The sequence below is a fragment of the Micropterus salmoides genome, unplaced genomic scaffold (assembly GCF_014851395.1).
Source record: "Micropterus salmoides isolate LMB-PRFRI ecotype aquatic unplaced genomic scaffold, ASM1485139v1 Ms_hic_scaffold_9, whole genome shotgun sequence".
NCBI classification, from domain to species: domain Eukaryota; kingdom Metazoa; phylum Chordata; class Actinopteri; order Centrarchiformes; family Centrarchidae; genus Micropterus; species Micropterus salmoides.
In genome coordinates this window covers 30,036,757-30,050,427 of record NW_024044681.1, presented here as the reverse complement: position 1 = coordinate 30,050,427, position 13,671 = coordinate 30,036,757, and the positions used below count along the sequence as shown (strand labels likewise).

The following is a 13,671-nucleotide window of genomic DNA, read 5'->3' as shown; positions in this document are numbered from 1 at the left end:
TGTATTTGACAAACGTCACTGGCGTCACTTACTGCCTCATGTAGTATGCATCAACTCCATAATTTGTTGACATATAACATTGAGGTTCGTTAATCCCCACATTTGTATAGGTAGCCTAATGTAAGCAGGTAATTTCTGACAGTCATCTTTACATAAAACTAGGATATTTGATCTATCTATAGGACCTGAAACCTGTTTTCAATACAGTGAAAAACTGGCTTAAACTTTACTAGCAGTTGACCCAGATTAAAATACTGTGACTTTCACTGGTATGTATAACCACCTGCACTGTCAATGATACGGTTACATTACACTGCATGACTTTGAAGAGATAAGGGCAGATGTTAGGAGAACGTCATCACACACATATACACACATTCTAGCCTATGTATTTTCTTTCTTGGTCTCTCTTGTTATCTGTCTCTGAATCCACCTGTGAATAAGTGCTAATCATGTGTGATCATTAGGCCTAGCAAATTCCCTGACTTGCTTTATAACCCCAACATTGCATTAAGATGGCAAATGTGAGTCCTGTCTTGCACACCAAGTTCATTCATATCCCTTTTTTATTTTCAAATGTGGATGGTAATGACTCAGCTAGTGTGATCTTGACAATATTTTTTTCTATGTGCAAAGTGAAACTTAGCACAGAATCCTAGGACAAATCACCAGATGTCACCATGTTTTAATTTTATTTTCAGGGGAGAATGAGAAAGCAAGGTAGAGAACAGACCATTAGAGTATGAGACATTTCCATCTTTGATAAAAAATTTTAGTCCCTCTCACCCATCCCTGATAAGACCATGCTAATTACAGGAAAACACAGAACACCCATTGCACATAAATGCTTATTAAAGAACTGGAGTGTACTAAAAATCTGTAAAGGAGACAGTCATGTCATAAGTTTCATCTCATTTGTTACAGACCATACAGCTGCTGCTCATAGTATGTTGTCTTGACCTCAATTTGACTCCTTGTGGAGTTTCAGGGGATGAACTTAGGTAAATAGAGATGGGGCATCTTGTTGGAGAGTCTATAAGGGGAGACAAGGGCAAAGGCTACAGACCTACCAGCTGTGCTCTTTGTTTTGCATAGAGCCTGGGGCTAATTTCAGCCTCAGCGAGTGTGTGGCCACTCTTTGATCTTGACACTCGGGCTTCTCTATCTTGTGTTTCCTCTGTCTGTGAATCCATGGCAACAGCAGCATGAATGGTCTATTCAGGATGGCCTCCACTACATCCTCTGCCTCTGACAAACTATGTGGCCTATCAAACAATTCAGTTCACTTATGCTGTTATATAAAAAATATGATATTTTTTATACAGTGTCTGCTAAAAGGTTATGCTACTCCAAAGACAATGTTCAGAAAGCATCCTGCAGTTATAATGGGTTGAGGTAAGATAGAGATGGTGCCACACATCAAAAACATGGTCGTGGAAAATCAAAATCAGAATCACTTTTATTGGCCAGGTAGGCTATGTGTAAAATTCAAGTATGACCCCAGTTGTACATAGAATAAGCATGAATAAACAGGACAACAAGCTCAAAAAAATATACATAAACAACTATGAACCGATATACATCTATAAGCATAAACAAAAACAATAACATGTGCAGATAGTACAAGACAATAGTGCAATGGAGTGCAGAGAATGCTGGGATAAAAATATTTATTTATTTTATGTATGGGTAGATGTGTACATGGATATGAGTTCTAACAGTAGTATATCCAATATGAACAGCATGCATAGATTTGTTTTGATTGATTATATTTATGTTTTAAAAAAGAAACTAAATTTCAGCAATGAAAAATAAAAAGTAAATCGGGACAACAGAAGCCTACATCTGGTCCCATATATTGTAAATGCTTGGATCTTATGTAAATCAAATGCATTCATCAACTTCCCAAGTCTACTGTATTTGTTCACCCACAGTCTGGTGTGACTTTGGCTTAATTACAAGGAGATTGCCAATGAGAGAGCAAGATTTAAAAACACCACAGACAACCGGCATTTATTCTAAAAACAAAGGGAAACCTGGCTTTAATCCTCACTGGCCACAGGCACTCACTTATGTAAAAGTGGCCGTCTGTAAATCGTTTGATGATAATGTAATAACACATGGTGTAATATAATGATGGCATATAAATAATGAACATAGATGATGACACCATATGGCGGCACCATACACAATCTACTAGTTTTACCCCTCAATGTATTAAGAGATTATTTGTGTTTATGCCCTACCAGGCAATGATTAACTTTAATGATTAGAACTATCAAATTAAGCATGAGAGACGTAATGGCTGACCTAAGCATGATATATTTGCTGCTTTGAGATTTGTCCTCTCACTTCCAGCCATGGTCCCTAACTAACGTTACCTCACCGGTCCCCAAATGCATTATCAGTCAGTTACAAGTCTTCAACTCAACTCAACTCAACTCAAGTAAAGTGCGAGTACCTCAGATTTATACTTAAGTACAGTACTTGAATAAATGTACTTAGTTACTGTCTATGAAACACATCCGTAGAATCTTCCTTAACCTTCTGGAAGTTTCCGTTCCTGGGCTATATATTGTCCCTCACGACACCCTCACTGGTGCAATGTAAATCTCAACGTTGATTACGGATTTTTTACATCCCAAACTGGCAACTTGTACGTTGTTCAGGGGGAGGCGCTAGTACGCAGTAGTTTCTGGAAGGAACCTCATGCTTGCACCATGGAGAAAGTGAGTGTCCTGCAACTATCTTTATAATTATTATAAAACCTACATATTTAAGAAATATCGATTCATTTCTCCGAATTACTTTAATCTGAAGTCTCTTTAACAATAAGAATTTGGAGGTTAGTGTAGTTAACCCCCTCTTTACACCAGGACTGTTTGCTAATATCAGACAGCTAACTTAGCTAGCTTGTTATTTTAGCTTCAGTCTGGTAGTAATGTGTTGCAGCTGTGTGGTCAGTGTTGTCTGAATGGCTTGATAATGTCACCCAAAACGTATTTTTCGCAACGCTAGTCTTCAGTGTAAATTAACATAGCTAAACTCAATTCCCGAAAAGTGCTAACGTAGCTAGGTTAACTGTTTTTTCTTGAGTACAAGTTACGGATGTGGCTAATTTATGACTGCTCACGACAAGATTAGCGTTAACGTTAATTGTTAAGCTAACATGCCCTCCAAGTTGTCACAGCTGTTTTATTATTATCACGGTATGGTTTGCCAGCTACTACAGCCCATGTGCATGCCTCGATATAACAAAGCAGTTCACTAAACCCTTAGCAAATCACCGAACAGCTAACGTTAGCTCACAGCGTGGACGCTGACATTAATGAGGTGACGTGCAAATGAAAGCCGTGATTTAGCCGTAAATCCCTTGTGTTAAAATCGTGTATCACAAGACCTACAATTTAAACTGCGGCAATCCGTCTGTAGCACATGGTGCAGGAGTATTTTTGGATCGGCCACAGCATTGTCTTCAGTAGCCTGCACTCAGACCGGAGGAGCGTTAGGTGCACACGGCACCGCTGTCATAGCTACAGCCGCATTTTGTCGACAACTGCTGCGTTCTCTCTCGAACGTTCTGCCGTTGGACAGTTCAAGTGATCCGTTTGATTCGTTCACTTTGAGACTGTACTTTTTTAAACGCATTACAACACCTGAGCTGGCCAGTCATCATAACTTATCTGGCAAAGCCACCAAACACTACAGGCCAGAAGTTCTGTGAAGAATTCTGTTATTTTACATGGTGATTTGCTAAATCATTCAATGTGAACAAACATTGACGGTCATGCAGCTTGTTTCTTAATTGTTATTTACCTTACTGTTCCACTGTGTGGTTACCTTAGTGTTATAACGTTAAAATAATTACTGGTCACCTAAAGAATTTTGTGTGGATTCCTAATGACTAAAAGAAGTGTGCTAGGATTTCCTCATGCTCCAATGACCATATCCAGTAGAAAGCCACACCACCTCACTGAAATTAACCTTCTTGTGCATTTCTTGCTTAAGTTGTTGTCAACTAAGTGTTATCTTAAGTTTCTTCTAATAATACAGTGCAGTCTTGGTTTTCCAAGTAGGCAGATGCTCACATGGCTTTGGATCATACTTATTGTGACTAATTTCACTGAATTATAATTTATCAGTACAGCTGGTTGGATGATCACGTCAACAATTGTGAAATATACAGGAATAGTAGTAGAAACATTAAAGTAACACATAGATTATCATCAAAATTAGCAAGTCAACAACTTTGCTAACAGCCAAATACAAGACATAGCATTATTACTTAGTAGTCCAAATGTTTGAAAGAAGGCCAGCTTTTGCGTCTGTCTTGTGGCCTTTAATTTCACAAAGCTATCGCTGATGTCAGGGAGCCTCTTGCTTGTCATTTTGTCTTTCTCATCTTGGCTTCCTCCATCAACATCCTCTCCTGTCTCATCACCTCTGCCATTACCTAATGTTATGTCCATAGATAGAGCCCGGTCGCCCAACACCGGGGCCACTCTCCACCAGCAGCAGCATATTGTTGCAAGAAACTTGGATGGCAGCTAGCCAACAAGATGGCAACCGATGCAAGAGCACTTACAATAAACGTTGCAGATGTCCAAGTGTATTATCTATTAAGTTTGCTAACATCATCTCAGGATTTATAGCTAGCGGCTAAACCTTTGTATGTGGCTGATTTTGCTCGAGTTGACAACTCTGCTAACACAGGCAAACATCAAGCAAGCGCAACACCACAAGATACAACAAGCTAAAAAATTAGCAATTCCCAGTCCAACAGACAGAAGGCCAGCTCTGCATCTGTCTTGCTTTCTTTAATGTCAACGAGTAAAAGCCAGTCCGATATTTACTACTGTCTTGTCGCTTGCTCATCACTTTTTTCTTTTCCTCTTCTTAAAATGGTTCACCAAATATACTTTGCCAGCTGTTAATATATCTGGGCAGCAGGGGTGGAAATTAACTTTTTGGCTCACCTGCCAAAGTGGCTGGTAGATGAGAAAATCCACAGGCCAAACATATTTTTACTGACCAAAATAATAAATTGCCTTTTTGTGTCACACATACATTTGTTTCCTTACTTTTAATTGAGATAGTTAACCTCATGGTTCTGACAGTCCTTTTTCCTCAGCATCACAGCTTTTGTGGATCAACATTTTTTTATACAGTCTATGGATCATACTCCTTGATCTCTGGGGAGGACAGCTGGGCCATTAGAAGATCTGACAGTGTGTCAGACACTAACCTGGACAGCCAACTAATTTATGTTCTGCTTTAGCCTCCTCTTCGTCTGCTTTGTTTTGTTGGTTTGGTGCTGCACCTCCTAAGCATTATAATGGCAGGAAAAACCCTGTTAATATAACCCAAGAATTATTATAGAGAGGATTTTTTCTTTTTTTGCGTCTTAATGTACTTTCAATAGCATTTACGAACCAGCATATATTTTTTTCACTCCCTTCTATACAGTGAAGTTTGCATCCCTAAATTGCTGGTTTCCCCTGCATTATAAGTGTGTTTTCACAGCATTTCAGCCAAACCCACAGACAAAAATGATGCTTCTATGTTTTGGTGTCATTAACGGGCATGCTGCTTCTGTCCTCTGCTCTCTGTGTTGGTGTTTCACCAAGATGGGGTCTCAGCGCCTCCTCCACATACATACACAGTCATATGGAGTCAGCACGCTAGCAAGAGCTCGTCATGTCAACCGACTCTCAAAAGTGCAACCACACTAGCAGAAGCTAGTTCATTTAAGACTTTGTCGATGTGTGGGTGGAGTCAGATATTCTGTTGGAAAAAATGTAAATGCTGCATCCGGTCAAACTTTGTAAACAAGGAGGAGGGTCGCCCACGATAGTAGCCTCCGTCAGATCCTCTTCTCACCGTGTTTTCGGCAGCATATGGAGGCTGTCCTGCAGAATATCAGTGGGAAGAAAGTATCAGTAATCAACTACAATAACTTGTTTAATTGGGTTAGGGTTTAGACCCACTGTTTAGGCCACATATTTACTGCTACAATTACTACCTCCCGATGGAGCTTGCTACAGTTATGCTACATTCAGATATTGGGCGATGAGATCATGGATAAGGCCTTATGAAATCAATTTTAATTTGCTGATTTTGTAAATCCCCCCCCCCCCCCAAATTCTGTTGTCTGTTTAGTCATCAGAAAGAGTCTGTAATCATGTGGTGGCTGGATAAAATTTTAAAAAATCAATAATAAATATTACATAATGAATCAATATCAATGAAGTTGAATATTCAAATGTATGTGCAATTATTTATTTAATTCACAATATGTATTACAACAGTAATTTATAGGGCCATTAACTTCATCTTATTTTCAGGTTAATAGAGTAGATTGTACCTGTAGGACTGTGGATGTGCACTAACAAAATAAACACAAATGATCTCTCTGCATCACTGCTGCACCTGTCTGACATGAACAGCTGAGTGGTTGTCAGTTTTGTTCTTCAATTCTGCCAGTAGCAGCTGCAGAATATGTCCTCTCTCTATTGGGGATTGTGTACATGTGCATTTGTGTAAGAGTGGGCAGTAAAACTGTATTGTGAATTTGTCTCTTAATGCTTAATTTGATTGTGTCTTCCTGTCTCATAGGTTTCAGCATTGAAAGACCAGGGCAACAAGGCGCTGAGTGCAGGGAATATTGATGAGGCTGTACGCTGCTACACTGAAGCTGTGGCCCTTGACCCTTCAAACCATGTCCTGTTCAGTAACCGCTCAGCTGCCTACGCCAAGAAAGGCAACTATGAGAATGCTCTCCAGGATGCCTGTCAGACCATCAAGATCAAGCCTGACTGGGGCAAAGTGAGATGTCATTTGCTTTGCCATTATGTCAACTAGTAGGAATAACAATTGATAAGGCAATTTACAGTTTTTCAATTTTGATCAACCAGGGCTACTCCCGCAAAGCCGCAGCATTGGAATTTCTTGGCAGATTGGAGGATGCTAAAGCAACTTACCAAGAGGGACTCCGGCAAGAGCCAAATAATCAGCAGCTAAAGGAGGGTTTACAGAACATTGAGGCCCGGCTTGCAGGTAGGAACTGTTGAATTTGTGGTGCCTTTAATTCTTCATAAAAAGTGCCAATAGAAAGTGAAAATACAGTGTGACTCACTTTTCCCGCCTACGTGGGTAGAGGATTTAGAGATGACTGCAGACAGAACAGACACTAAAGTAAAATAACATTGTGAGTGCTCATGTTTCAGAAGGAGAGTAGGCAGTCCACTTGGGTTTTGAGTGTTGTGATTCATTCAAACAATGCACAAGCAGTAGGGGTTACAGAGGAGAGAAGGCTCTGAATTTAATCCTGGACCAGTGCAAGATGGCGTGCATTCCGAGTAGTTCTTTACGACCATGTAAGATACACTAATAAACATGAATTTTTGCTTTACCAGAGAAATCAATGATGAACCCCTTCGCCATGCCCAACTTGTATCAGAAGCTGGAGAGTGATGCTCGTACTCGTGAGCTCTTGTCTGATTCCAGCTACAGAGAACTGCTAGAGCAGCTCAGAACAAACCATCGGAGCTTGGAACGTATGTGCATTTTAAAATATTTGTCAGTCTTAAATCAGAGATTGTTGTTAAAACTGAGAAACAAAAAGATTGTTAACTTTGGGTTGGCCTACAAATTAAACACATTATCACACATAAACATAAAGTCAGGAAAAGTTGTTAGATAATGTGAAACATCATCTTCTGTGTTGTCGCTTAATCATCAATAACATGCCTAATACAGAAAAGGGGAAATTAGAAGACATTTGAATCAAAAATCAAGTTAATTTGGAAAATGTGCAGTAGCCCTGAATACTGTGGAATTAGAAAGACATTTGGTTGCCTGACTGTTTTGCAGAAAGCTGCAGGATCCCAGAGTGATGACTACACTCTCTGTGCTGCTGGGACTGAACCTCTCTGAGATGGAAGAAGAAGAGGAGCCCACTCCTCCTCCTCCACCCAAACCCAAAGACACTAAGCCACCTCCTCCCAAAGAGGAAGACCTTCCTGAAAACAAGAGAAATGTAAATCAGTTCATTATACTTTCCACTGTTAATGAGATTTCAATCATTTTTTTTTTTTTTAAGATTTACAAATTTTCATTTTTAACAGGCATTGAAGGAAAAAGAACTTGGGAATGCTGCCTATAAGAATAAGGACTTTGAAAAGGCGCTGAAACATTATGAAGAAGCAGTCAAACATGACCCCACCAACATGACTTACATATCTAACCAAGCAGGTACTTATTCTCACAAGTTGGTAAACAAATACCAGCCTCATACATTTGAGCCAATTGACTAATATTATGTATACATATAATTCAGAATTTCTCATATATAGAAATAATGTTGTTGTCCAACAAGGAAAAATTCTTGGATGGAAAAAATCTCTTCTCTAACCAGACTCCTCAGGGTTTCACATCCTTTAAATACAAACGTTGTTACATTATTGATGTGGGCTTGGTAGGCCACTGACTGAATCGCTCCGGAATATGAAATGTACCAAAATATTGACCCAACAAATTCCTTTTATTGACACCAGTTCAGCTCATTTCAACTGGAATTAAAAATGTACATGATTATAACTTTTAATTGAAATGTTAAGTATACTCGTTTTGTATTATACCTCCAGCTGTGTACTTTGAGAAGGGAGAATTTGAGAAGTGCCGAGAGCTGTGTGAGAAGGCCATTGATGTTGGCAGAGAGAACCGGGAAGATTACAGACAAATTGCAAAGTGAGTTCTATAAGAAGTTTGTCTTTTTTGTTTTCTTTTCTCAGAATGTATTTAATCTGGATGAGAAACAACATGCAGCTCACCAACACTTGATAAGAGAAATTGTATTATAAAAGAACCATTGGGTGGCAGTCTTGCTCTATGATGCCACTACAAACCGGCCAAAGATGATGTAGTGATGAAGTTGGATTGATGTCAAATCATTACATTCTGATGTAATAACGTGTTTTTCTTCATGTGCCACGTCCTTCTCTTTTTATTATAGGGCCTTGGCTAGGATTGGCAACTCGTACTTCAAGCAGGAGAAATACAAAGAAGCAGTTCAGTATTTCAATAAGAGTTTGACGGAGCATCGCACTCCTGACGTCTTGAAGAAGTGTCAACAGGTGCAGTGAATGCTGATTTCCTAGTTTCCTTCTGAATGGAACTAGGCAGACTTATAAAGTTTTAAGTAGATTTCAAGTAGTCAGACCTGTATGTGGACAGGGAATGTAAACATAAGTGGGCACTTAACTTACACCCTTATACTGTCCTGCAGGCAGAGAAGATATTGAAGGAGCAGGAGAAAATGGCCTACATCAACCCCGAATTAGCCCTGGAAGAGAAGAACAAGGGCAACGACGCCTTCCAGAAAGGTGTGTGTGTGTGTGTGTGAAATAGTTGTAGCGCGTGTTGGTTGATCATGGTCACTTGACTCTTCTTTTTAAGAACTTATGTGAGACGAACACCTCTTTTCCTTCCCACAGGAGACTACCCCTTAGCCATGAAACATTACAGTGAGGCCATCAAGAGAAACCCCAGTGACGCTAAACTCTTCAGTAACAGAGCTGCCTGCTACACAAAGCTGTTGGAGTTTCAACTTGCCCTGAAGGTACGTCGCATCCTTAGCATGCGTCTTTGTGAGTCAGTTAATGAGATTCTAACCTCTTTATTTTATTGCAAAATTAACTCATGATCTTTTTTATTTGTCAGGATTGTGAGGAGTGCATCAAACTTGAGCCCACCTTCAGTGAGTTGGCAGCTTTGTATTTATTACAATTTAACATTTCAATTGAAGAACTTTAAGTAGTGTTTTATACTCCTTAACTATTAAAGTTTACATTCTGTTTAACACCTAATTTAAACGCATCTGTCCACAGTAAAAGGCTACACGCGTAAAGGAGCTGCCTTGGAGGCCATGAAAGATTATTCAAAAGCCATGGATGTGTACCAGAAGGCTCTGGAGCTTGACTCATCCTCAAAGGTATACTACACATTTTTCTGTCTCCACTCAAGCATGTCACATTATGAGCATGAGGACAGGTAGTTCGTTAAAATGTATTTTATTTTAAGTATTTCTTCATTGCGTTCATGTTAAAAGTAATTTCTGCCCCTCTGCTGTCATGGTAACGTAACGTTACACTGTATGTCATCTAACGTTCGGCTGTTTCATATTTTCTATTTAACGGCCACATATGGGCGAGAAAACAGCTGAATCTAACACTACAATCTGTGACTGCACAGTCTGTGAATCGTTTCAGTTGTTTTCTTTGCCCCACAATGATGCAGAAATACATTTGACTATCATACTGCATTACTCAATATTGAAATAAATCCATGTCAGTCCAATAATTAGTTTTAAGTAAAGTAGCCTAATTAATGTCTGTTGTTGTTATCACAACACATCAGTGACGTGGAAATTGGATTTATTTTAAGATATGCTACTAATGTCACTGATTTATTGATTAGACATGTTTTTGATATTCATTTTGGATAAATTGGTATGTTAATCAAGTAATGGGCAACATTTCTTTCTTTAAAATACACAAAATTAGTCGTTAGATTAATCAACTAATCGAAAAAATAATTGTTAGATTAATCGATTTGTAAAATGATCATTATGTACAGCCCTACGTGTATCATCCCAGGATACACAGAAAAGCCTCTTGGAGCCATACCATAAACCCAACAGAAAGTCGACCATTTTGAATTTAATAGTAAAAGCTGTGCTATCTATGAGTTTCTGTCAAAATGTGTCTTTGGTGTGGCGTCAAATCAGTGATTTACCACAAAACAGGAAGTTGTTCTTACTTCGCTGTACATGCTCATATCTGTACCAAATTACACAAGAGTCACATCCTGAACACATTGACATGCCAATATTGACGCAGTGTCATAGTGCCATATTTGCAACAGGAAGTAACCTCTGTTACAATCATCACGTTCAACTCTTTCATGAGGCGTCCAAAACGTGTGATAATTCAGAGTTTTGTTGACGACCTCCAGCAACTGCACAACAGCCGCAACAAGCTCCAATGTGCGTCTCGGTGCTAGGGCCAGTCCAACCCTGCATGCAGCTTTAATTTACTTTACTTTTACTTGATACCCAAGTAATGTAAAAAGTAGTTCTTGTTCTTTCTTGTAGTAATAGGTTCAATAATCTGTCACCTTTCTGAAAACAGGTAACATGGTAGTTAAATCCAAGTAGCTGTGTATATCTGTAGGGGTAAGATGACCATCAAAGTACAATCTGAGTCAATACCGAACACCAAAATCTATAAACAAATCAAGAAGTTTGACATTGCATGACATTTGAAATATTCTGTGTTGATGGCGTATAAAGTCTCATCTCTCTTTTCCAGGTAATAATGAAATTAAGCGGCTGTTTTTCATCATTTGTCTTTTCCACATTCAGGAAGCCACAGAAGGCCTGCAGCGCTGCATGGTCAGTCACGCCACAAGGAATGACAGTCCTGAAGACGTGAAGAAAAGGGCAATGGCTGATCCCGAGGTGCAGCAGATTATGAGTGACCCAGCCATGCGCATGATCCTCGAGCAAATGCAAAAGGACCCCCAGGCACTTAGCGAGTAAGTTTGCCAACTTTTTTGTCACTTTCTGTTTGCATGCAGAATTTAATGATTGTTAATGACAATTTGTTTTCTGTTTGATCCTCAGCCACTTAAAGAATCCAGTAATTGCTCAGAAGATTCAGAAGCTCATTGATGTTGGACTGATAGCCATTCGTTGATAAGAACCAATATCCAGATGTGTGAAGAAACTCCCAAGACAACAATGGAACAATGTGGAAATCCCTCCAAAATATCACGTCTCTTTTCTTGCCTTCAAATTCAAAATTATATTGTCTTTAGTCTCACTGAGACTTAGTGTGTACGTTATGTTTTTTTAAAAAAAAAGTTACAGAACTTTACAGTGTATTTAAGAAAGCAACTTGTATATCATTTGAAAAACTTAAGGACACCAGAAAACGTCATTTGGAAACTGCAGTCGTGTACAGAAGCTTAAATTCATCTTAAAGTCAACAGCACAATTTAGTGCACCAGCACGCTCAGAGTTTAGGGAGGGGAAAGGGGAAATCCACCTTGAGGCTGTTCACATATCCCTATTGATTCATGGTTTAAGGAAATGAAACAAAAAAAAAACAATTTCTGTACTCAAAAATCAAGATTGGAATGTAAATCACAAATTGTCAACATTGGACGTTGTTCTGAACTCTTTACAACTTAACTAAACATGGTGCTTTAAAATTGAGGCGTGAAGTTTGTTGTCCCTCCATGTTTCCTTTCTTTTGGTCTTCTCACATGTCAGGTGGAAAGCTGAATCTTCTCGCCACTTATAAGCATGTCAGGTATTTTTGTTTTTTGTTTTTCAGCCCTGCTGTCTTTTTCTTACAGGTTGATATTTGTGTACAGCTAACATCAGGAAAGCGTTGAGCGTTTCCTTGATTGTGTTTGAGAGGATGGATGTAGACAAATTATAACTGGGACTTGATGGATATTACTCATTGCCTTTAAGATAGGGATATTTTGCCCCAATAAAAGATTTAAGATGGATCCTTAACGGTTTATTAAACAAGTTCATACAGCAATTAAGGCTCCCATGTTATTGCTTTTCTGTGTTAGCAAAAAACAAAAAAACTTGGAGGTAAAGCTCTTGTGCCAGTTCCAACAAGAATTCCGTGGACAATACACTGCTCTGTGAGCAGGAATTGAACTGGCACAACAGTCCTCGCACAGTGTCATGATTGTCTGGTTTAAACTTTGTTCAGGAAACTGGAGCTGTGTCAATAATTGAAGTTACTTCAACTTTTCAAGATTTCAAGATAATGGGAATAATGTGACAGATTTGGGTGGATTTACCTTTCTAAGCAAGCAACTAATTGTTGAGGGTTCGCAATTCTCTCACTTCATGATGCGTCTTAAATGTTTGTCAGCTTGTCTTAGAGTACTGAAGCCTCAGTGCTACCTGTCGCTACTTCCTAATGTGTGTTTTGCGAAATTGTGCCAACCTCCCACAGCGGCAGACTGCTTAGCTTCTGTTTTCAGAAGGGATACATGAGTGTTAATATTGCTGACCATTATGCATCATGCAGCCTCAGACACCTCAAAGTCACCACATTGTCATAGTATCTCTGCTGTGGTTTCTAAGAGCGACTCAAATATATTAGATATTAACTGTGACACATTTTTGTTTTTACATTTCCACAGCAGAAATTGGGGATGTGGGCATTTTTACCATCAAAGTCCTGTTGTAACCATAAACTACATGCAACAAGCGTGGTACTCTCACATGATGTAAAGGAAACTGTCCAAGAAGTGTAATGTAATAATGGAAATCGGTTTTACTCTGAAATATACAGTATCTGAATGTATTTTAAAGATCCATGGTGGCTTTTTTTTGTCCAAGAAGACCACCAGTGGTGACATTGACTCAGTGTAACAGTTAGTAGCAAACTTACATTTTATAGTAGGGTCTTAGTCACTTTGCAGTACACACACCATTAAAAAGTACAATGGAGAGCTTCCTCATACATGTAAATATTATAGGCCAAATGTTAATAGATGTTAGTATATAAATTGGAAATAATCTCCCTCTATAGGGTAAACATGAGGTATGTCAGAGTTGAATGTATGTTTAGCATCACA

At 39.0% G+C, this 13,671-nt stretch overlaps 1 protein-coding gene across 1 annotated transcript; it reads left to right on the top strand.

The window, feature by feature from the left end:
* The first annotated feature begins 2,583 nt into the window (after nucleotides 1–2,583).
* On the top strand, nucleotides 2,584–13,397 carry stip1 (stress-induced phosphoprotein 1). The gene is given in 15 exon segments (XM_038707429.1): nucleotides 2,584–2,729; nucleotides 6,616–6,825; nucleotides 6,915–7,056; nucleotides 7,416–7,529; nucleotides 7,532–7,556; nucleotides 7,873–8,038; nucleotides 8,127–8,253; nucleotides 8,646–8,748; nucleotides 9,014–9,134; nucleotides 9,287–9,383; nucleotides 9,495–9,619; nucleotides 9,721–9,757; nucleotides 9,888–9,991; nucleotides 11,423–11,595; nucleotides 11,684–13,397. Coding segments are annotated over 15 exon segments (1,626 nt in total). The 5' UTR covers nucleotides 2,584–2,720; the 3' UTR covers nucleotides 11,757–13,397.
* The last annotated feature ends 274 nt before the right edge of the window (nucleotides 13,398–13,671 follow it).